Source organism: Podarcis pityusensis, assembly GCF_964106645.2.
Source record: "Podarcis pityusensis genome assembly, chromosome: 13".
Taxonomy (NCBI): Eukaryota; Metazoa; Chordata; class Lepidosauria; order Squamata; family Lacertidae; genus Podarcis; species Podarcis pityusensis.
Genome location: NC_138038.1, coordinates 23,204,141 through 23,226,627, shown reverse-complemented (window position 1 = coordinate 23,226,627; position 22,487 = coordinate 23,204,141). Strand labels below are relative to the sequence as shown.

Below are 22,487 nucleotides of genomic sequence, written 5' to 3'. Positions count from 1 at the left end.
GCTTCGTCTCTGTGTGGTTGTGCCTGACACCTTAACACCTGGTGGGGATATCTCTTTGTCTGTTCCACAGCGGTTGGCGAACAAGTTCTTCTCTTTTTGCAGTCATCAAAACATTTGTGGCAGAGCGGGGAAAGCTAAAGATGCATTTTCTTGATCTGAGCTTGTACCAGATTCTATGGTCCCAGTAAACTGCTTTGACAACCCTCCCACGTATGCAAAGCTTTTGAAAACAAAAGACTTGCCATCCGGTGTTTGTCATTATTATAACTTCAGTCGCTTTAACCTTTTCCTCAATAACTCAGTATTTCATTTTTTTAAAAACCCTTTAAAAATGAGTGTTGTCTTGTGAGCTCTTGCCTTTGCCCCTGAAGACTAGTTCTTTGAAGCCAATTGAAGATAATTTCTACATTTCCCAACAGCCAATTCCTGCTTCTCTCTCCATGCATGTACACCTTTGTGATGGCCCTTCTTCACTATGTGGGTCCTTAGTCTTCCTCTTTCTTACTAGAATTCAGAAGTGATGGAGGACATACCACCACCACCTCCATTAGGCCAGCAGCCCTGGCAGCCTTTGGCCTTTCTGTGCATCATTTCCACTTGTTTGAGGCTATTTACTGGGCAAGCACGTTTTGTCTGCATAGCTGCTGTCCACTTGTGCCACACTGTAGGAAGGGCAATGGCTTGGTGGTAGAATATCTGCTTTGCCTGCAAAAGATCCCATGTTCAATCCCCGGCATCCTGGACATCCGCTGCCAATCAGTGTAGACAATACTGAACCAGATGAGCCGATGGTCTGACTGGGTTTGATGGAACTTCCTATGTGGTGAAGTTGCTATCAGTTGGTTTCGGGGGCTCTGGTCTGTTGTGGTATCTGACTATGTCGACTACTGGTATTGGCATAAAATACATGGAACTTCTGATTTCCAGTGGGTGTAAAATATTGGATGCGTCAAACATGGTGGCTTAATTTTCCAAAGCATTCTTCAGCTCTTCTTAGATCACCCAATGTCTTGGCACAGGCATTTGGGAATCATTATGATAGGGGAGAAATGGAGTGTGGTCAGGCCCTTGTAGAAGGTGTTGAATTAAATTGCTTTTTCCAATATTATATATTTTTCTCTTTAATAATAATAATAATAATAATAATAATAATAGTTTATTATTTATATGCCACCCATCTAACTGGGTTGCCCCAGTCACTCTGGGCAGCTCTCAACAAAAAACAGTAAAAGCACAATAAAGGTAAAGGACCCCTGACAATTAAGTCCAGTTGCAGACGACTCTGGGGTTGCGGTGCTCATCTCGCTTTACTGGCTGAGGGAGCTGCCGTTTGTCCGCAGACATTTTTTCTGGGTCATGTGGCCAGCATGACTAAGCCGCTTCTGGCAAAACCAGAGCAGCACACGGAAACACTTTACCTTCCCACTGGAGCGGTACCTATTTATCTACTTGCACTTTGACATGCTTTTGAACTGCTAAGTTGGCAGGAGCTGGGACTGAGCAACGTGAGCTCACCCTGTTGCAGGGATTCGAACCGCCGACCTTCCGATTGGCAAGCCCAGAGGCTCAGCGGTTTACACCACAGCACCACCTGCATCCCAAAAAAGCACAATACACCACCAAAAAACTAAAAACTTCCCAGAGCAGGGCTGCCATCATATGTGTCTTAAAAATCACATAGCTGTTTATCTGTTTGACATCTGCTGGGAAGATGTTCCACAGGGTTGGCACAACTACTGAAAATAGCCTCTGCCTGGTTCCCTCTCTGCCTGGTTCCCTCTCGCAATGAGGGAACCACCAGAAGGCCCTCAGAACTGGATCTTCAAGCAAGCCATCTCTGCCCCATGATCTTCTGACTTTGCTAATGGTGGAGCATTGCCTCCCATAATTCTCTCTCTGGCCACCCCATAGCAGCTGCAGTGAGCAAGGGGTGGTGTCATTTGTGTCCCTTTCTGGCATCACCAGACCAGTTTGCAAAGCCTGCCAATGTGCTTCGCATTTTGCTTGCTTGTGCCTGTCATGATGGCAATGGCCGACCCTCAAAAGAAATGGTGCCCAGCAGCTGTTAGGACTAGGCACCCGCCCAGAAGTGCCCTCCGTTGGGAGATTAGTATACTAGCACCTGAAGGCGAAGAACAATGGAGCTGCCAGACACGCTAAACCAGTCTCCCCACCCTGCTTCTCCTTAACAGAGGATACCAAGAGAACTTAATGACCATCCAGTATGTTACCTTAAGAAATGAGCCTCGGCACTTCTGCCCCTTTTTGTTTCCCATTACAAGATTTGCAGAACACCTCTATCTTTTGTTTTATAACAACTGCCTTCAGATCCTATGTGGAGTGGGTTTCCAAATACAGTCCTACTGTTTTTTGGCAGCTGTTTTGCCCAAGTCCCTTTGGAAGCTCTGGGCTGCTTGCCTATCTTTTGCCTTTAACAGCTGCACAAGTTCTCTCAGGGAGAAACGTCATCCTGCTGAAGTTTTGCCTGTCATGCACATTTTAAGGGTACGGGAGCCTTGGCTGATGTAAAGGTGAATAATCCCACCTGGCTCCTATATAACATGCTTGAGGCCAAGGAACAATTATAAAATAAATTTCTAGAGGAGTAACCATGTGCACCTGCAGTGCAAATGCAGCAAACAGTCATTTGACATCAGATTTATTGTGCCAAACGTTTTCATGGGGTGGAGTCCACTTTATCCAATGCCTCTGGATCCACAAAAGCTTGTGCTACAATAAAATCTGTTTGTTTCAAAGGAACTGCAAGACACTGTTGCATGAAAGCCAAAGACACTCCAGTTATGCAAAACATTCCCTCAGAACAGTAGGGGACTTGACAGGGCTTAATTAAAGCTGAATATCAGCCTTGGAATCTGAAAGCTATAAATCTCTCGTGATGCGGAAGTTGGGATCTGAGTCTGGCAGCAGCATTATGACAGGTACTCCACATGTGCTCAGAAGCACTTTCCCCCCAAATATTGTAGGGCTGCCATTGCCAGCTCCAATTTAGCTCAGCCTTTAAGGGTTCCAAAGCTGAACCAAAAATAATAGACACCATCTGCTTTGTGTGTATATATTAGGACTACTGTAATTTCTTCTTTGTTAAATGTACACATAACATTTTGTTAATAAAGACAAAGCAGGGGCTTAAAGCAAACAGATCAGGCTCTTTCTACTCTCTTTCCGTGTTCAGTGTCAGAATGCCAAGCACAAATTGTTCCATGCCTGTTTTAATCCAAAGCAGTAGCTATAGCAGTTCCAGCAAAGGCACATTCCCATAGCTCAATGGTAGAGCATCTGCCTTGCATGAAAACGTCCCAGGTTCTATCCTTGATCTCTCCAAGCAGAGCTGGGTGAAGCCACTAGCTGAAATCCTGGAAAGCCACCTCCTGTCAAGTGTGCTGAGCTGGCGCAAGAGACGGGGGTGCCAACAGGTCTCCTTGCCAAGGGCGCGAGGCAACCCAGGAGCGCTTCTGCGTAGAGGGGCTCCTCTCCCAACGCAAGAAGGCTGGCTTACACCACATTTTGACGCGGTTACAACATGGCCATCTAAAAAGCGGGAAGCGGGAGAACCCGCAAGGCCACCAAGTCCAGAGTCCGGCATTACCTAACTGCCCCCTCCGCCGCCGCCCCCAACCTCGGGCGCGCACGAGGAAGGCGGGGAAGGGGCTGGCCCTTCCGCAGACGCGCACAGGCAGACGCGCGCCCACCCTCCCCGGCGATGACGCACCTGGGTAACTTTTTAGGCGAGCCGCCGGTCCGTCCCGAGCACTCGGTTCTCTCTTGGTCAGCGTGAAGCGATGGCAGGAAGAAGCGGTCGCCTCGCCGTCCGGGGTTTGGTGAAGATGGGCTCCCGCCCACGATGCTCGAAAGGAGCCGGGTAAGAGAGGGGGCTGATCCTAGAAGGGAGGTTTTTGGAGATCAGGGGATCCGGCTTTTGTCCCGCCGTTTCTGCCTTCTCCCCAAATGCTTGCGCCCGCCGTCGGGGCGACCAGCCTTGCGCAAAGGCGCAAACTTTCAGCCCGGAGAGCTTTTGGGCTGCTGAGCGCCCGTCATAGAGACAACTTCTGAATTACAGAATCATAGGAAGGGACCCAACTCCCTCAATGCAGGAATCTTTTGCCCAAAGTGCAAGATTCTCATGTTCTACTGACTGAGCTATTTGAATACAGTAGTAGTTTTAATGTTAATAGCAATATTCGAGTATATGTCTGTGGTTTCTTTAAAAACGCGGATACTCTGCCTTTTCCTATCAAGAAGCTGCAGGTGGCTAACCATGGAATTTAACCATTTAAAATATCAATTACAGCACACACAAAATAAAATAGAAGTTAAACACTAAAAGCAGCAGCTGAAGTATATAAACGACATGGAATCCTGCCGAAATTAGGCTGCAAACCTTAACAGACCTAATTGGGAATAAGCTGAACTGAACTCACTGGGGTTTACTTCTGTGTATATAGGTTCTATGCATAGGTTTCAGCAGCTAAGGTCCCATTTAAGTGAATGGACCTTACCATAACATTTTAGCAGAGATGTATTAAATCATTCCAACTATTATTAAATGAATAATAATTAAAGTGAATTATGTAGTATCAATAAAAATAATGCATTCTCTTTGATTGTGTTTATTATTAGTGATTAATTAATTAAAATAGGGTTTAATCCTTCCAAAATATAACATCCTGAATTCCCATGGATTTCAGTGAGGGAGTGACATTATAGTCAGTCACAACTGTCCCATTAAGAACAATAGGTTGTGCAGCCAGTTTAATTTGGAAGTAGCAAGTCCAATTGAGTTTCATGGGACTTAACACCTAGATATGTAGGATATGTAGGGGTATCGTGTCCTGTCCCGCTGCTGGAGGCAAACTGCCCTGCCCTGCTCCTGCCACCATACCTGTTGCTACCAGTGCTGCTTTCCCTCCTGCCCTGCTGCTTCTGCTGCTGGCGGAGAAGTGGTGCCAACACAGCGGCGCCAATTTTGGTCATTTTTGGCCAAAATTAGTGCTTCTTTGCCAGTGGATGAGTGAGTGGGGCAGGCAAGGTGCCCCATAGGAGCTTGTGCTGCCTGAGGCAGCCGTCTCTGGCTACCTAATGGCAGAGCCAGCTCCGTAGCTAAGCATGCCTGGGATTGCAGCCTTAATATGTTTCACTTGGGATGGCCTGTGCCCATATTAGAACGTGCCTTACTAATTAATAACAAAAGATCAGCACGAGAAAAAGCTGGATGTAACTAGTTTGACCATTTCCCACCTTCCCCTTCTAGGTACTTCTAAGAAAGTGCTGATTTCTCAATAGTGGTAGCTTCCCATTTCCCCCTCTGGCTGAGAAATGGACACTCCCTTCTCCTTATGGATTCCCTTATTTGGTGCTTTCTTTCCTCTTTTGGTGCAGATTGCATTTGCCACCTTGCAGGCGCTTCAGCTCCAAAGGGGTTCTTGCCCCTTGCATCCTGAAGACCTGCTCCTCCCTGGCTTCAAAGTCAGCCACCAAACAGCAGAGCCGGCCCTTCCTGAGTCTGGCAGCCCCCCTGCTTGGTGCCAAGCGGATGGAGTATGCAGAAGTCCGTCAGCTCCCGTGAGTATGCCAAAAGAATGAGAGAAACGCCCACCTAGCTTAGTTCTAACCGAGAGTTGTAAAACTTTATCCAAGCTAAATTGCCAACATGGGTTTGCATGATGGAAGTGATCCTCCTTTAAAAAATAAATACATTTAAATTTCATGCTATAGAACAGGGATGTCTAACTTCCAAGAGACTGCAATCTACTCCCACTATAAAAAAATTGGAAGTGATCCACTCATTGGATTGGCCAAAGTTGTTGAGCTTTTTGGGGGGGAGGGGTCGGTTGCTCAGGATCACGTGATCAGTCAGGATCTACCAGCGGCACCTGTTGGACAGCCCTGCTATAGATGCCAGAAAACAACCACCAGTAATCTCTCCAATTATAAGAACAAACAGCTTGCATATAGACAACAGGCATGTCAGAGAACTCATCCCCCTGGCATCATAAAATCATACAGAAAAGAACCTAAAGGACATCTAGTCTAACCTGCCCACTCACACACACACACACACACACACACACACACACCGAGTGCAGGTTTTTCAGGGCTGGATGCTACTACAGTTTGCATGCAGAAGGTCCTGGGTTCAATCCCCAGCATCTTCTGGTAGAGCTGGGAATGTGTCCTGCCTGAAATCTTGGATAGTCACTGTCAGTCAACGTCTGCAATGCTGAGCTAGATGAGCAAATTGTCTGACTTGGCATAAGGTAGCTTCCCTGACAGATAACCATCCAGATTCTGCTTAAATATTTCTAGCAAAGTTGAGCCCAGCTTCTGCTGCAGCAGCTTGTTCCACTGTCGAACAGCTTTTACTGTTACAAAGTTTCGCCTAACATTTAGCCGAAATCTGCCTCCCTGTCATTTTCACCCATTGTTCCTAGCACTCTGCAGCAACACTTTTCTGTTTGATGGGAGTTGTGCATTGTGCTGTGTTTTTTACATGACTGGGGCACTACAGTCGGACTTGTAGTTCAGCAGAGAGGATTGCATCCAATGTTACTCCTTTGCAGAGCGGGACCCATTGAAATAGCTCTTCTCTGAGAACAACGTAGCTGACACTACTGCCTCAGGCCTCTGCTTGCTGCACTCTGCACATGACTCAGAAACACCCTCTTATTTTTTAGTTCACACATGCCAGAGATCAGAAACAGGCTCTGTGGTGATGCTTAGCTCAAGAAGAGCAGTTCCCATATATATTAGATTGTTTGTTTGTGTGTGTGAAAGAAAGAAAGAAAGAAAGAAAGAAAGAAAGAAAGAAAGAAAGAAAGAAAGAAAGCCATGTTCCTTATACAGCCTTTGTGCTTTGCCACTTCCCACCACTCCAGGCCGATCATTCTCACTCATTGCCTTTGCACCTCCTTCTCCTGCAGGTATTCCATTGAGCAGATCTACAATACGGTGGCAGATGTGGGCAGCTACAAGTTGTTTGTGCCCTGGTGCACCGGCTCCCGCATCATTTCCCATCGCAACGGGTTCCTGCAGGCTGAACTGGAAGTGGGATTCCCTCCTGTGGTAGAGCGCTACTCCTCCGACATATCCTTGGTGCCTCACCATCAGATCCGGGTAAGGAAGCATTGGAGGATGGGGCTTATGCTTTGGGTGTTCCCTTGGATGACCTTGCTGGTGAGGTTTTGTGCGCTCGTGTTTTGTCACTGGTCACTTTATAAACCAAGGGATTGAATTATATCCCCTTGCAGAAGCCACACTCACTCACCTGGAATGTTTTATCCCAGGATCCCAGCCATTTGTGAGCTGACAGTGCTAACCAGGGATGGGGGGAGCATCTAGCCATCCAGTTCTGCTGAACCACAACTACCATTCTCCCTGACCATTAGCAGAAATCTGAGAAATGCTTACAATCTTCATTTCTTTGGGCTAAGGGCTCATCTGTGTCAAGTGGGGTTGTCTGAGTTGTCAAGGCTACCTGCGCTGAACTCTGAAAACTGTCAATCCAAGCAAACACACTGAGTTATTCTTTCTTAGTAACTTGCGGTCCAGGATTATGATTTCCGGAATTTGCCGGGTGAGAGCTATTGTCTTCAAACCAGTTTTAATCTGGTTTCAGTTTTATGATGTAGCAGCTCCTTGACTCACTTCCCCTCTCTGGCACATGCTTCCTTCACATGGCGATAAATAACACCCAGGGAGAAATGACGTCAGTGGACACTGGAAACTTCAAAAAGTTAATTCACCAGAGCAGAGAGTCCTGTTGCTCCCAACACAGGGCCTTTTGGAACTTGCTGGTGTGAGGGCCTGCAGTGTTGAAACTCCAGATGTGGAGATTTCTGTTATCTCCACCTTTGTGACCTGGGATTGCGAAAGAGTGTTTCAAGGAGAGGCAGACAGACCTAGATGGGTTTGTGTTCTCATCAGAGGAGAGAGCCCTAGAGATGTATAGTGTTCTTGTAATTTTATTTACAGATATATTGGTTGGTTATAAAGAAAGCAAGGAACATACACTCCTTAGAGAGCAGCAGATCCACTGTCTCAAATCACATTTCCAGAAAGGGGGAGAGATGGGCACCCATTGTGCTGTGCTTTCATCTCACAAGGCTGCTTTCTCAGCTTCTGACTCTGGCTATGTACACACCATACACTAAAAGCCCAAAGTGCGTGGCTTCCAGGAAAGAATCATGGCAACTGAAATTTGGTTAAGGATGCTGGGAATGGTAGCACAGTAGGCAAATTCCCAGGACTCATGGTGGTGCAGAATGTGATTTAATTGTATGGTGTATATGTGGCCAGAGGTTCATTACAAACTGCAAAGCTGTGCTGTTTTTAAAAATGTACACCCACCCACACACCCACTCCCACCAAGCATGGGCAGTGGCAGGATGGGAAAATGTGCCCCTCCAGAGATTGATGGACTCCAACTCCCATCAGCCATAGCCAGTATGTTCAATGAATGGGGCTGATGGGAGTTGTGGTCCAACAGCATCAGGATGACTATAGTTTCCACATTTTTTATGTTAAGGTGAGAAATGAGGCTGCCCATGCTACCTCACTCCAGAATATAATTTATCTTTCTCTATCACTACCTGGAACAGTTCCATCTGCAGTTTCTCATTTGACCACATTCTTGTGCTACTGAATTCTGGACCCAGTATCAAATTCTGTGCTCAGGTTGAATCGTAGTTGTCAGGGGTTCAGGAGCAGAGGCACAGGAAAGGGAGGAAATAGAGAGCGAGGGGGAGGAGTCCGAAGGAAATGTTAGCGATGACAGCGGTCCGAGGTCTCTGAGTCTTTCCAGCGAATCGGAAGATTCACAGAAAGGGGCTCCCATGGTCAGAGCAAGGGGGGTGCCGAGGGGGACACCCCAGGAAGAAGGGGCCAGAGGGGACTCAGAGAGCAGCAGTTGGAAATCAGGACCAGCGTCCACACCAGAGTGCAGTAGGGGGGAGGAGTCCCAGGCATCGGGATCAGGCGGCGCACTGCCAGTGGGAGGACATGAGTCAGGATTGGCCACGCCTCCATCGGGGAGCGAGGAAACGGTCGAGAGGAAGGTTGAAGGCTGGGCGCGCGCGCCAAGTTCAAATGTACAGGAGGGCGGCGCAGTTGGCAGCCCGGATAGGGAGCCAGGTCCCAAAGCCCGCCGAAAAGAGGGGGAGGAGTCAGGGGGGTCAACGTCAGCGTCAGAAGAATCCAGGAAGGAAGGGACCCCGGGGGGTAGCAGGACCCAGAGGAGAAAGGAGAGACGTAAGAGGTGGAGTAAGGCTAGAATCTTAAACTGGTGTACAGGGGGCGGAGACTCAGATGGAGCTTCGCCGATCTAACCCCTAGACGTAGAGCTGGGGCGCTGCGGCTTGAAAATGGAAACTGTACTTCAATAAAGACTTTTGTACATTACTGCCGGCTAGCGTTGGTCCTCTGTGAGCTGGGACCTGGAGCCAGCTCTGACAGTAAGCTCCATCTCAAAAAGTTTTGCACCAAAAACCTCGTAACGTGAGTGGACGCAGCGAGGGAAGAAGATTGGTGCTTCGCGAGCTCACAAAAGTCAGGCAAGATGACTACAGAACAGCAACTAGCAGCCCTGCAAGATGCAGTGACACAACTCAATGCGGAGGTACTCGCATCCAGGAAAAGGGAAGAGGAAGCGGCTGCCGCCTGCAGGGATCTCCAAGCCAGGTTGGAAGTGCTTGCTAAGCAGGGGCAACCGGGACCCAAATCAGAGGGGATTGGGCTGGGGAAAAGAGGAGGCAGCCTGGTATCTCATTTCGATGGGAATTTGCAGCAGTACCCTAACTTCCGAGCAGACGTGCTGTTTGCGCTGGAACTGCTGGATAAAGACTTTAGAGATGAGCAAGAGAAGGTGGGGTTTATCTTGTCCCATTTGCATGGGGAAGCTAAAGCGTGGCTGCGCAATCTGTGGAGAGATAAGGATCCGGCGCTCCAAAATGCGGATGCATTCATTAAAGCGATGGATTCGTGTTTTTTATCAAATATAGACATTGATATCGCCAGAAAAGACATACATGGGCTCAAACAAGGCAGAGCCAGTGTAAGGCAGTACCATTCCCGCTTTTTTGCGTTAGTCCATGCGCTGGGATGGGAGAAGGATTCTGCCCCAGCCAGAGACCTTTTTTGGGAAGGCTTGAATGCAAATGTGAAAGATGAGATTGCAAGGGGGGAGAGACCAAAGAGCACTCAGGAGGTTGTCCGGCGGGCGCTGCAAATTGGGGTGCGTCTGGAAGAACGTCCATGGAACAGAGAAGAAGGACGTTGGGGACGTACGCCAGTGAGAGCACCTCCCCTCTTTCCCAAGGATGCAGCGCGTGCGCAATCCACACCTCCGCAGGGAGGGGGAGAGGAACCGATGGAGATTGGAAGCGCCAGGGCTCAGTCAGCAACCAGAGCCCTAACACCGGGAGCAGTCAAAGCGAAGCCTCCTAGAGGGAACAGGAAGTGCTACATCTGCGACAGTGCTCAGCACATGGCGAAAGAGTGTCCCCAGAGGCTCCACAAGCACACTGCAGCCTCAGCAACAGTAACAGACGCAACTCAGCAGAGAGAACCACAGCAGGGAAACGACAGAGTCTGGTTGGAGGAAGAGGCACTGGGGCCCAGCCAGACAAGTCAATGAAGCCGTCCCCAGAGATTTTGCAGCCCACAGACCCCCTCCCGCCCAAACCAGTGGTGCAGCTCACAGCATCGCTCCAACTACCCAATGGACTCACTATGGAAGTGCCGATTACCATTGACTCTGGTAGTAACGCAGACTTCATAGGACTGGATTTCATTCAAGAGCACAACATAGCACTCCTGCCAGCCACGCTGCCTCTGAAGGTTGTCACGGTGGATGGCAGGGAATTGCTGGGGGGGCAGGTGGTGCAGCAAACGCCTCCGATGGTGATGCAAATTGGGAATCACCGAGAAGTCATCAGCTTCAATGTCACCCAACTGTCGGACACGCCTATAGTATTAGGCATGAGTTGGCTGCACAGGCACAGCCCAGCATTGGCGTGGTACCAGCGACAACTGACCTTCGGCTCCTCATACTGTGCGGAACATTGCATTCTGCCTAGCCCAGAAGGGGAAGAGGATGACCCGCAGCTACAATTAGGCACGCTGCAAGCAGTGCCACTCAAGTACGCAGCGTTTTTGGAGGTTTTCTGCGAGAAGGAAGCGGACAAGCTGCCTCCCCACAGGTCCTATGACTGCAAGATTGACCTCCTGCCAGGGGCGACGCTGCCAACCGGGAAACTGTATTCCATGTCTGAAGACGAGCTGCAGGAACTCAGGGAGTTCATAGACCTCAACTTGAAGCGCGGTTTCATCCAGGAGTCGAAGGCAGTGGGGGGCAGTCCTGTATTCTTTGTGAAGAAGAAGGACACGCCCCAAAAAAGGCTTGTGGTGGACTATAGAATTTTGAACTCGAAAACCAAGCCCACAGCCTTTCCCATGCCCAAGATAGATGACCTGCTCGCAACGGTGAGGAAAGGACGCGTTTTCACAAAGTTGGATCTGCGAGGGGCGTACAACCTGATTCGCATACGGGAGGGCGACGAATGGAAGACTGCCATGTTCACGCCCCTGGGCACCTATGAATACAGAGTTATGCCCTTTGGATTACAAAATGGCTCCCACTGTTTTCAAGCCTTCATGCATCACGTATTGGCGGGTCTCCTCTACAAGAAATGCGTCTGCTTCCTGGACGACATCCTGATATTTTCAGAATCAGAGGAGACCCACGAGGGAGACGTCAAGGAAGTTCTGCAGAGACTGCAGGAGCACAGGCTGTACGCCAAGCTGGAGAAGTGCCAGTTCGACATGAAGGAGGTAGATTTCCTGGGCTACAAGTTGTCGGACAAGGGGCTCGCCATGGACAGCGCCAAGGTTCGCTCAGTGTTGGACTGGAAGAGCCCGCGCAATCGGAAGGAGGTCCAGCGGTTTGTCGGTTTCGCCAACTTTTACCGCAAGTTCATCAAGGGGTTCGCGATGCAGACGGCGGCCATTACCGACACGCTCAGCTCCAAGAAGAAGAAGTTCATCTGGACGGAGCAAGCGGAGCAGTCCTTTCAGAAACTCAAGCGTCTCTTCTCGTCCGAAGAGCAGCTACTGCATGTGAATCCCAGCAGACCGATGAGGGTTGAAACGGACGCCTCAGACAGAGCCGTGGGGGCAGTACTGTTGCAGCAAGACCCGCATGGGGACTGGAGACCGTGTGCCTTCTACTCCAGGAAGCTCAGCAAGTCAGAGCAGAACTACGCCATCTGGGACAGGGAGTTGCTGGCCATTCATGCAGCATTCAAGGCGTGGCGGCACTTCCTCATTGGAGCCAAACACACAGTGCAGGTCCGCACGGACCATAAAAACCTGGAGTACTGGCGCACGGCAAGGTTCCTGAACCAGAGGCACATACGATGGGCGGAGTTCTTTGCGGATTTCGACTTCAGGATAGAGTACATCCCAGGCGACAACAACATCATGGCGGATGCACTGTCCAGAAAGCCACAATACCTCGAGGAGGCGGCACCAGCAGCGGCCAAGCACATTTTCGCACCGAAAGCGTGGGTGTGCGCTTCAGCAACCGTGGACCTGGATGCTGTACGTCGAGCACTGCAGAAGGACCCCTTCGCACAAGCCAAGATGGAGGAGGTGCAAAGGGGCACGGCGGAGGACGACGAGTTCCAGATACGCGACGGATTGCTCATCCGCAGAGGGGCCCTCTACGTACCGGGAGACGACCTCCGCGCGAAAGTACTGCAGCAGTTGCACGACGCACCCACCGCCGGGCACTTTGGCAAAGAGAAGACGGTAGAATTAGTAGCCAGAGATTTTTGGTGGCCCAAGATGCGGGGGGAAGTCGCGGATTACGTCTCGAGGTGCGACACCTGCCAAAGGGCCAAGTCAGTGCACAAACCGCCGGCGGGACTGCTCGAACCGCTGCAGACACCGCTCGAACCGTGGGAGAGGGTGGCCCTGGACTTTGTCACGGATCTACCCAGCTCGAGGGGCAAGACGGCAGTGCTAGTGGTGGTGGACATGTTCACCAAAATGGCCCACTTCATTCCGTGCGCGAAGGTGGCCACGGCGGAACAGACCGCCAAACTGTTCATAGACCACGTGTTCAGGGTTCACGGTCTGCCACGGTCTATCCTGTCCGACCGGGGGCGACAGTTCATCTCGAACTTCTGGCAGAAGCTGATGGGTTTCCTGAACGTCAAGATCAACCTAGCGTCGGCGAGACACCCGCAGACGAACGGACAAGCGGAGCGAGTCAACGCCATCATGCAGCAGTACCTGCGATGCTACGCAAATCAGCAGCCGGCAACATGGGTGGACTACCTGCCGCTCGCTGAGTTCGCCTACAACAACACGAAGCACGTGTCCACGGGGGTGACACCGTTCTTCGCCAACAACGGGAGGCATCCCAGAACCTTCCCGGGATTAGCGAGAGCGGGGGAGGGGGAGCCACAGGCAGCGGAAGCCTTAGCATCAGAGTTGCAGGAGGTTCACGAACAGCTTCGGAGGCAGTTAGAACTAGCAAAGCACGCATACAAACTGCAGGCTGACAAGCACAGAAGGGTTGGGGAAGACATACAGGTGGGAGACTGGGTTTGGTTAGCAGCCCAGGCAGTGCCGGCCAGATCGTTAGCGAAGAAGAAGCTAGGGCATAAGCAGCTAGGACCCTACCAAGTCGAGGCACAGGTCAATCCAGTGGCCTTCCGGTTGACACTGCCGGAGGGATCTAGAATGCACCCAGTTTTCCATAGATCAGTGCTCACGCCCTACAAAGCACCTCATAGATTTCAGGAGCCAGGCACGGCACCAGACCCGTTCAGGGAAACGCCCACAAGGGGGGGTCGCCAAGGCGGGAACCCGTCAACGAAGTCACAGAGATTTTAGACTCGAGATGGGGGGAAGAGGGAGTAGAATATCTTCTCGCCAGAGAAGGTACCCCGGCCAGCGCCAACAGTTGGGTGCCAGACTATGCCTTGGACGAACCTCTTCTCAAGGACGAGTTTCATGCCCTTTTCCCACACAGGCCCATGCCAGCCGAGTATTTCGACGACTGGCTTTTCACACCCACATTTTCAGCTAGCACATTCCAGGGCTTCACCTCGGACGAGGAACCGGCACTAGAAACACGTTCCCCGGAGGGATCACCCTCGGGGTCTGCCCCAGACCGTTCCTATTGGTGGGACAATCGACCAGAGGAGCAGTGGCGCAGGAAGTGGCTGGGGGGTCCTTGGCAGGCAACGTCCCCGGAGGAGACCGGGGGAGAGACGGACATGGACGTGTTGGGGGAGGACCTTGGGTTCGAGCACGGCGGCAAAGAGATGGAAGCAGAGGAAATTGAGGTCGGCGAGAGCACGGAGGACGAGCCGGACTTATCCGGCTGGATGCACGCCACAGGGGACGAACTGTATCCGGCACTCACCCCCACAACGACGGAGCACCCAGTACCCACACCTGAAGGAGGGGAGGGGGGAAGGGGGGGCTTCGAAGGGGGGATGGATGTCAGGGGTTCAGGAGCAGAGGCACAGGAAAGGGAGGAAATAGAGAGCGAGGGGGAGGAGTCCGAAGGAAATGTTAGCGATGACAGCGGTCCGAGGTCTCTGAGTCTTTCCAGCGAATCGGAAGATTCACAGAAAGGGGCTCCCATGGTCAGAGCAAGGGGGGTGCCGAGGGGGACACCCCAGGAAGAAGGGGCCAGAGGGGACTCAGAGAGCAGCAGTTGGAAATCAGGACCAGCGTCCACACCAGAGTGCAGTAGGGGGGAGGAGTCCCAGGCATCGGGATCAGGCGGCGCACTGCCAGTGGGAGGACATGAGTCAGGATTGGCCACGCCTCCATCGGGGAGCGAGGAAACGGTCGAGAGGAAGGTTGAAGGCTGGGCGCGCGCGCCAAGTTCAAATGTACAGGAGGGCGGCGCAGTTGGCAGCCCGGATAGGGAGCCAGGTCCCAAAGCCCGCCGAAAAGAGGGGGAGGAGTCAGGGGGGTCAACGTCAGCGTCAGAAGAATCCAGGAAGGAAGGGACCCCGGGGGGTAGCAGGACCCAGAGGAGAAAGGAGAGACGTAAGAGGTGGAGTAAGGCTAGAATCTTAAACTGGTGTACAGGGGGCGGAGACTCAGATGGAGCTTCGCCGATCTAACCCCTAGACGTAGAGCTGGGGCGCTGCGGCTTGAAAATGGAAACTGTACTTCAATAAAGACTTTTGTACATTACTGCCGGCTAGCGTTGGTCCTCTGTGAGCTGGGACCTGGAGCCAGCTCTGACAGTAGTAAACTGCATATAACTCTGGTTGTTTGTTATAATATTTCAAATTAGTGTAATTTGTTGTTGTTTAGTCGTTTAGTCGTTTCCGACTCTTCATGACCCCATGGACCAGAGCACGCAGTGTAATTACTGCATACTAAAGCCATGGATAAGGCTCATGCACTGCACTTCGGGTGTGCTGACCCCTGTGATTTCCCCAAATGCGGGAAATTCAGCCGCAGAGTTTGTCCCAATTCCTATCTGTCTAGGGTAAATGAAAACTTGCAATAGCGGGTTTGTTGAACTCACGGCAGTGCGTTTTGGGGTATTTGAACTGATTTCAAAACTGTGAGCACTAACCCTGTGCTGCTTTCTCTACCCTTCAGGTTGTGAGTAATGACGGACGGTTGTTTCAGCATCTGGAAACACTGTGGCAGTTTGAACCAGGACGTCCAGGGCAGCCGGACAGCAGCTGCACGCTCAAGTTTTACGTAAGTGTCCTTCGTATGCCAGCTCCAGGCGAGGGTGTGACTTGCAAGGCCAATAGGATGTGTGCTAAGAGCTGCATGTTGGCAAAGTCCCGTTTCATCATAGGTTCAAAGATTACGCTGGAGGATTTATTGCAGCTTTGTCAATATGGGTCATTAATTTATTAGGTACTTCCACAGTTGCCTTTTTTAAAAAAAAGTATTGATTGCCTTTCATAAGCAGAGATGTGTTAGCTAGGAGTCTTATTCAACTACTTGTGCAACTTTCAGTATTTGGGCCTACACATTCACCCACGTATCTTCACAGCCACAAGAAGTAGAAACCTGGTTAAAAACAACAACTCCTCCTCCTGATGTTCTCATTAATTTAAATTCTGCATGCGGAAATGCAAAATACAGCCCTAAATTTGCAGAATCAAATTTCACTCATTTGCCACATAAATTGTCTCCAATGCCCAAGAGTGATGCTGCATTGAGGGAAATTAAAATAGCAGACCTAGCTGCCTATTGGAGCACTAGGCCAATTTCCCTCCTCCCAAGTAGACCCCAAGGCAGGTATTGGGCCCTGACAGCTGCCCAAGGTTGCCAGATGTGGCTGCTCACCTTGGCTTAGGAATACCGCCATACCCTGCAAGTGTTCCAGAAAAAATGGGGCACCCCATTGTTTCTCGCAAGAGAACGGCATCCATTTTGGATGCCACAATCTTGCACGATTTCACTCCACAATTCCACCCTCAAGCGCTTTTTGTGGGGGGCATGTTTTGGGGCACTGTCCTCCCAAAAGCACTTTTTTCAGGGGAAAATAATGGCGTGAAATTGTGTGAGATCATGGCGTCCAAAATGGCCTCCATTCTCTCACAGGAAAAATTGGGAGTATGGCATCCCTAAAGATTGTGTGCCGGATTTTGCTATCAAGGTGTTGGAGGGTATGTAATACTCCTCTTCTCCCCTCTCTTATCCCAATGTATCAGTGTATTAATTGTTGTTATCTCCCTCCCAGGTCTCCTTTGAATTCAAGTCAGTTCTGCATTCCCAACTGGCTAACCTCTTCTTTGATGAGGTAGCCAAGCGGATGGTGTCAGCCTTTGAACAACGGTTGAAGAAACTGTACAGTCCACAGGCTGCAGTCCAACCACACAAGGCAGTTTGCTGCACGTGATGAATAGCCTCATATGTACTGAAGTATGGGGCATCTTTCCTGGTCTACAGAAGAACATTCCTCTTTACCATCATGCCTGGATCTCTTACTTTTTAAGGACATCGCTTTGTGTTTTTAATTTATATATATATATATAATAACACTATACCATGATTCTCATACCTCAGAGCAGTTGTATACAACAAAGCTGCCAACATAAATATATATAGTTTAGCAATGCATATTCAGTGACAAGATAATATGGAAGGACATTGCTTTATTTATGCCTATTTAACTCGAAAAACCCTTGGAATACATTATTTCATTAATGATATTATTTTATTGAGAGTTTTATCCTAAGTTAATTTATTTTATATTTAATTCTGGTGGTCTTGAGTCCTTACCTCAAAGGACACTTCTGTCAATGATTGACAAATGCAAATGTACGGAATTTTGTTAAGATAATATATATATATTTATTTAATGGCAATTCTTAAAAAAAAAAATCCCACTGGGTTTTTTTTTTAAACCGTGGTGCTTTATTTATTTTATTTTAAATGCCAATAAAACTTGAGTACTTACAACACTTCCCAAGTCCCAATTCTTCTTTTACTTTCTGAAAACCTTTTAGTACAAACCACTGGAACGTTTTTTCATCCTAAGCCTTCCTGATACAACACAGGTTCTCCAGGGTTCTGTGAGAAACAGTTCCTAGGATAGGTCAAAAGCTCCTGGGAAAAGCGAGCTTCCAGGAAGTGGGTCAAGGAGCAGCAGTTTTGCTTCCTGCATTAGCACACAGTGGGAACATGCTGGAATGTGTGAGCTGACCAGGAAGTTGAGTAACCGTACAAAAATCTCGATGACAGAAGAGCTCTTGCCCTTTTCCTGTTTTCTTCCTCAGCCTTGATGCCCTTTGACTATCCTGTAAACACATGCAAGTTTGTTATTGCAATTAAGAACTGGAAAAGAGTACTGAGAATAAGAGAAGCACTTCTAATTTCTAATAAGTTGAAGAAACTCAAGTTCCATTGGAATCCCTTGCTCCAGGGGGTGAGGAACCTTTGTCCCTAGATGTTGCTGAACAAATTTAATAAGCAATAATAAGACCTATAATTCCCATTAGGCCCAGTCAAGCATGGCAATGGCCAGGGAGGATGGGAGTTATAGTTCAGCAACAGCTGGAGGGATGAAGGTTCCCTACATCTGCCTTACTCCTAGAACTGTGAGAATATAGAGATGTCTGCAAACAAGACTTGACAGCTGGCAACATTAACCTTGCTGTGGGAATCCCTTGCAGACAACCACAGTGCCTGCAGAGAGGCGGTCAGGTCATGCATCCATAGCAGTGCGCACAGGAGGAATGACCGCTGGTAGGAACACAGAAGAAACATGGTGTATTTGCAGCAGCACAACTGGACGCCTTCATCTGCCCCAGCTGCAACAAAACAAGTGTCCCATATCAGTCTCTACAGCTATGGCAGGCATTGTAACCTTCCAACAGTTTGACTTCACTCCTAAAGGCGCACTCATTCTCCTGAGACAGCCAGGTGCCAACGAGATGTCACTAAGAAGTTAAAACAAGTAGCTAGGATTGACTGCCACAAAGCAGCCTGGCATGATGAAATGTGACTTTCCTCTTCTGCACTCTGCCCCGTCACAGGTCTTTGTACCTGATGTGGCTGGAACACTGAATTGCTGATAGGGCTGGCTTCTTAATCAACAGAGATGACGCCTAGGAAGCTGGCATTCCGCCGAGTGGCAGAACTGTTCTAAGGACATCGAAGGCTGTGCCCTGTGGACTTTGATGCCAGCAAACCTCATTATGCTCACACAAGCAAATTTAGCTACGGAACAAACCTAGCTATTCCCTCTATTTCTCAAATCTAGTGGTGAGTGCCACCACCCAAGAAGAGGGAGGTCACTGATTGCTTGGGTGGGGGTGGAATCTCAAAGGTATTCAGAATTACGGAAAAAAATAATTTATATTTTCAAAGAAAGTTTAATTAAGAATAAAGAAATGGGGGTGGAGGGACAGAAAGCGGCAAATTCCCAGCCACTGAAACACACCTGCACATACATGTACCGCATGCTTGATTCGTTCAGTCAGTTTCTGTATTTGAAACCCTGTATATGAAGATCTCTCCTTCCTTCAGCACAACTGTGGATGGGAATGGAGATCAGCTTTCTGCACAAAATCTTCTTTGTGGGTGCCATCACAGTATGGAGGGTTCTTGGTGTATTTGCAGCCACAAAGCCAGGCCTCTTTTGCCTCCTCCAGTTTGAATCTCAGGGGAGAGATTTCCGGGGCACATCTATTATGGGACCCGTCACAGAATGGCTGTCGTAGCAAAACAAAAGTAAGAGTTTTTTAAAAACACAAAACAACCCCCTCGCTCACACCCATCACACTGCCAATGGAGTTTCCATTACAGTTTTGGTGTTGATCCATCAGAGTCCTAGCAGATTAGTTGGGACTGTGTAAATAAAACCAGCACCACTTTTTGAGTGGTACTTTGGTTGGGCTGAGGCAATGATTTCTGAAACCTCTCTGTTCTTGGAAACCATGTTCCCATAGACACAAGAACTGCAGCATTTTATTTATTTATTTCACAAGATTTTTATACAGAGGGAAATCTGGAAGGACTACAGGTGGTTTACCTGCTTTTGGCTGTGACCGCAGGCACACCATGCATAACGCTTCCCTGCTGCTAGGTCCACCGGAAAGGGTTGTTTGGCTGCGATCACTGGCCGGACTGAAGATGCTGAAGCAGTTGAACAGATCCTTATCTGCAATGTGATCAGGGTGGGGTGGGAGTGGTGGAAAGAATGAAGATTATTAAAGGGAAAGGGCAGCAGGCTTAGTGAACAGGCTTACTGCAGTCAGCAGCTGGCCACCAGCAAACATCCCTGCAGCCTCATTTCCCAGGGCACAGGTGGAATTAAAGGCATTGTGGGGAGCTTCCTGGTTGCAGCCCAAGAACCCTATCTTGGCATGCAGAAGGTGACAGAAGCAGGAAGAAGCTCAAGCTCTTCCTGTATCTGGACCCCAATTGACTCCACAAGATGGAGATGCACAAGTTTCATTTCTGCACACAACATGCTACAGAAAGCAGGACACACACTTGTCTCGTTTTGCTACAGCTCTTATAATGACCAGCTAGGAAGGTAATGGTTCAGTAAGCCTAATGGAAGAGTTGCCACCAGGTGGCAGTTCAGAGAAGGTCAAAGGCTACTGGTCATTTAGCAGAGCAGATGGGTGCATCCCAAGTGCATTTCGGTCATCTGGTTTTTGCTATATACAAGTCCACCTTCTGGCACACACAGGTTTCGAATGGTCAACGTATTTGAGTTTCCCAGGTCAAAATGACTAATGGAAATGTGATCAGGGTGGGAGTGGTGATGAGTTTTGGCTTGTCCTATGGCTCACTTCCTTGAGTCGTAAGAATTATTTGATCAGCAGTTTGGCCTCTCTGCTCTTGATGTGCCATTGTGGGCACTTCTGTGGTTGATGGCTGAACATGAGGAGAGCCCTGCTGGAACAAGTCAAAGGCCCCTCTAGTCCAGGATTCTGCTCTCACAGGGGCCAACCAGATGCCGATGGGAAGCCCAGAAGCAGCACAATAGTACAACATGTATTCACAGGCATGTTGCCTTTGCCACTGGAGGTAGAAGATACCCATCATAGTTAGTAGCCGCTGGCCTGGCTTGTAGCAAGAAGACAGAACTCATCGGTTTGCGGGTTTCTGCTGCCCCCAACTCTATTATACAAATAATGTTATCTATACTCATGTAAGTAGTTTAATATTAGTCATGGCTTTTGTTTTATTTCGTAAAATGTATACACCGCTTGATTGTAGAAAAAATAAAACCCTCAAGGCCGATGATAAAAACAGTATTTTTAAAAAAATTACAACTCTAATTCAAAACATACAAAAGTTAAAATACTAAAATAGGTTAGAATTAGTTCAACTTTCTAAGCAAAGAATACAGTGAAAGCGCCTGCTTGATCTCAACAGGAGGCACGGAGCTCCAAAGTGCAGGTGCTGCCACAGTAAACGACTTTATTCTTACAAATGCGGAATGGGTCGAGCCAGCACATGTGGGGTAAGGTTTTTGCCCAAAGAATAATAGAAACTGTAGACTGATATGGGACAGGCAAGTCCCAGGATTCCCTGGTGAGGGGCATGAAAATCTGCTCAAAATCTCTGCCGCAAACACGCACATAAGCGTGATTCGTCCCGTCCCCCCACCTCTAAACTCAGTTGCGTCCATAATCAGGAGTACTAAAGTACTGCAGCGTGCTCTGCTTTCCCAATGCGAGCAGAGAGACTCAACACGTGTCTCAACTGATGCACGTGCGAATTCGGGAGCAGAAGTCGCTCGGGCTACGGGCTCAATTGACCCCACGCCCAGAGGTGACGGTGCCGCTGGCTTCTGCGGGGCTTTGACCCCGAGCAAGTATGACTCGGGCTGCAGCCTCCACGGAATCGCCCTTGGGTGCAAAAGCAACGCGCGTGCAAACGACGCCCCGACTCCACCGGCTCGGCGCGCTTGTGAAGCCGCCTGCCGACTCCCGAGGCTCCCGCGGCGGCGGCGCTCACCTGGGGGGAGGCGAGCCGGCGGAAGAAGGAGCCAGCCGCGCTCGAGAGGGCAGCGCCGGCTCCGCGCAGCGCAGGCATCGCTCGCAGCTGAGAGGCGCCAGCGGAACTCCGCCCCCGCGGAAGGGGTCACCTTCTCTCGCGGTCCCCCTCACCGAGGCACCAGCCCCACCGGAAGCCGCAGGGGTTTCTTTTTCCGCCCCGCCGGCAGCCCCTGAACCGGCGACGAAAGGTTCCTAGCTGGCTCTTGCGGGAGCTCGAAGCCCGGGGAGGGAGGGGAGAGGCGGGTGACCTTTTGCCCTGGGGCTGCGCTTTGGAGAGAGAGACAGACAGAAAGACCCAAACCGCCGCCGAGCTCGTCGACCATTGTATTTGCTCAATCTCCTTCCTTGCAGGGCGGAGCGCCGATTACTAAAAAATAAAAATAAGAAGCAACGGATGGCCATATTTCGTGGGATGTTAGCATCCAAATGCATACGGAAAAGGGTGAATTGCAAGAGCTGTGGAACTCTATGACGTCATACGCTCTGTGGCAGTTATGGCAGTTGGTTCAGTTATGGCAGTTAGCAGTTACGTTGTTTTGTGCAGGCACGGTCGCCAAGAATGGGGGCGGGGGATGCCAAGCACCCCCCCAATTCCAAATGAGAGGGCTGCCCCCCCAAGTTTCCGCACCCACAGGGTGTCCACACACACGTCAGCATGCTCTGCGGTGTGCACCTGATGCCAGCACACTAACATCATGCAGCCCTGAGCCTCCTGTATCACGGAGGCAAGGCCGTCTGTGTGTGTTGCCATCTGTGTGTGTCTGCCTCAGTTTGGAGTCCTATTGTAGCCTTATGAGGCTTTGCCCTCGGGTGGGAAAATTTTTGCGCCTGGGAAAGGGAAGTGGGAGTCAACAGACACTCAAGGAATAGTTTCGGAGAAAAGGCTTTTATTTCTACCATCCATGAACTGGTAGAAGGAGCAAGTGTGATAAGTCACAAAAAGCATGCAAG

The 22,487-nt window shown here is 49.7% G+C and overlaps 2 protein-coding genes across 2 annotated transcripts; one reads left to right on the top strand and one right to left on the bottom strand.

Annotated features, from left to right (window-relative positions):
- Positions 1 to 1,444: 1,444 nt before the first annotated feature.
- LOC308462110 (coenzyme Q-binding protein COQ10 homolog B, mitochondrial-like) lies at positions 1,445 to 17,483 on the top strand. Its single transcript, XM_080979516.1, has 5 exons — positions 1,445 to 3,880; positions 5,398 to 5,580; positions 6,939 to 7,131; positions 15,655 to 15,759; positions 16,757 to 17,483. Exons 1-5 carry the CDS (start codon positions 3,801 to 3,803, stop codon positions 16,913 to 16,915), a joined length of 720 nt encoding a protein of 239 aa, XP_080835642.1. The 5' UTR covers positions 1,445 to 3,800; the 3' UTR covers positions 16,916 to 17,483.
- Positions 17,155 to 21,637, bottom strand: CISD3 (CDGSH iron sulfur domain 3). The gene is made up of 4 exons (XM_080979561.1): positions 21,496 to 21,637; positions 19,553 to 19,681; positions 18,962 to 19,232; positions 17,155 to 17,816 (listed from the first exon to the last, which is right to left on the bottom strand). The coding sequence occupies exons 1-3, from the start codon at positions 21,571 to 21,573 to the stop codon at positions 19,044 to 19,046; spliced, it is 396 nt and encodes a 131-aa protein (XP_080835687.1). The 5' UTR covers positions 21,574 to 21,637; the 3' UTR covers positions 17,155 to 17,816; positions 18,962 to 19,043.
- Positions 21,638 to 22,487: the final 850 nt, after the last annotated feature.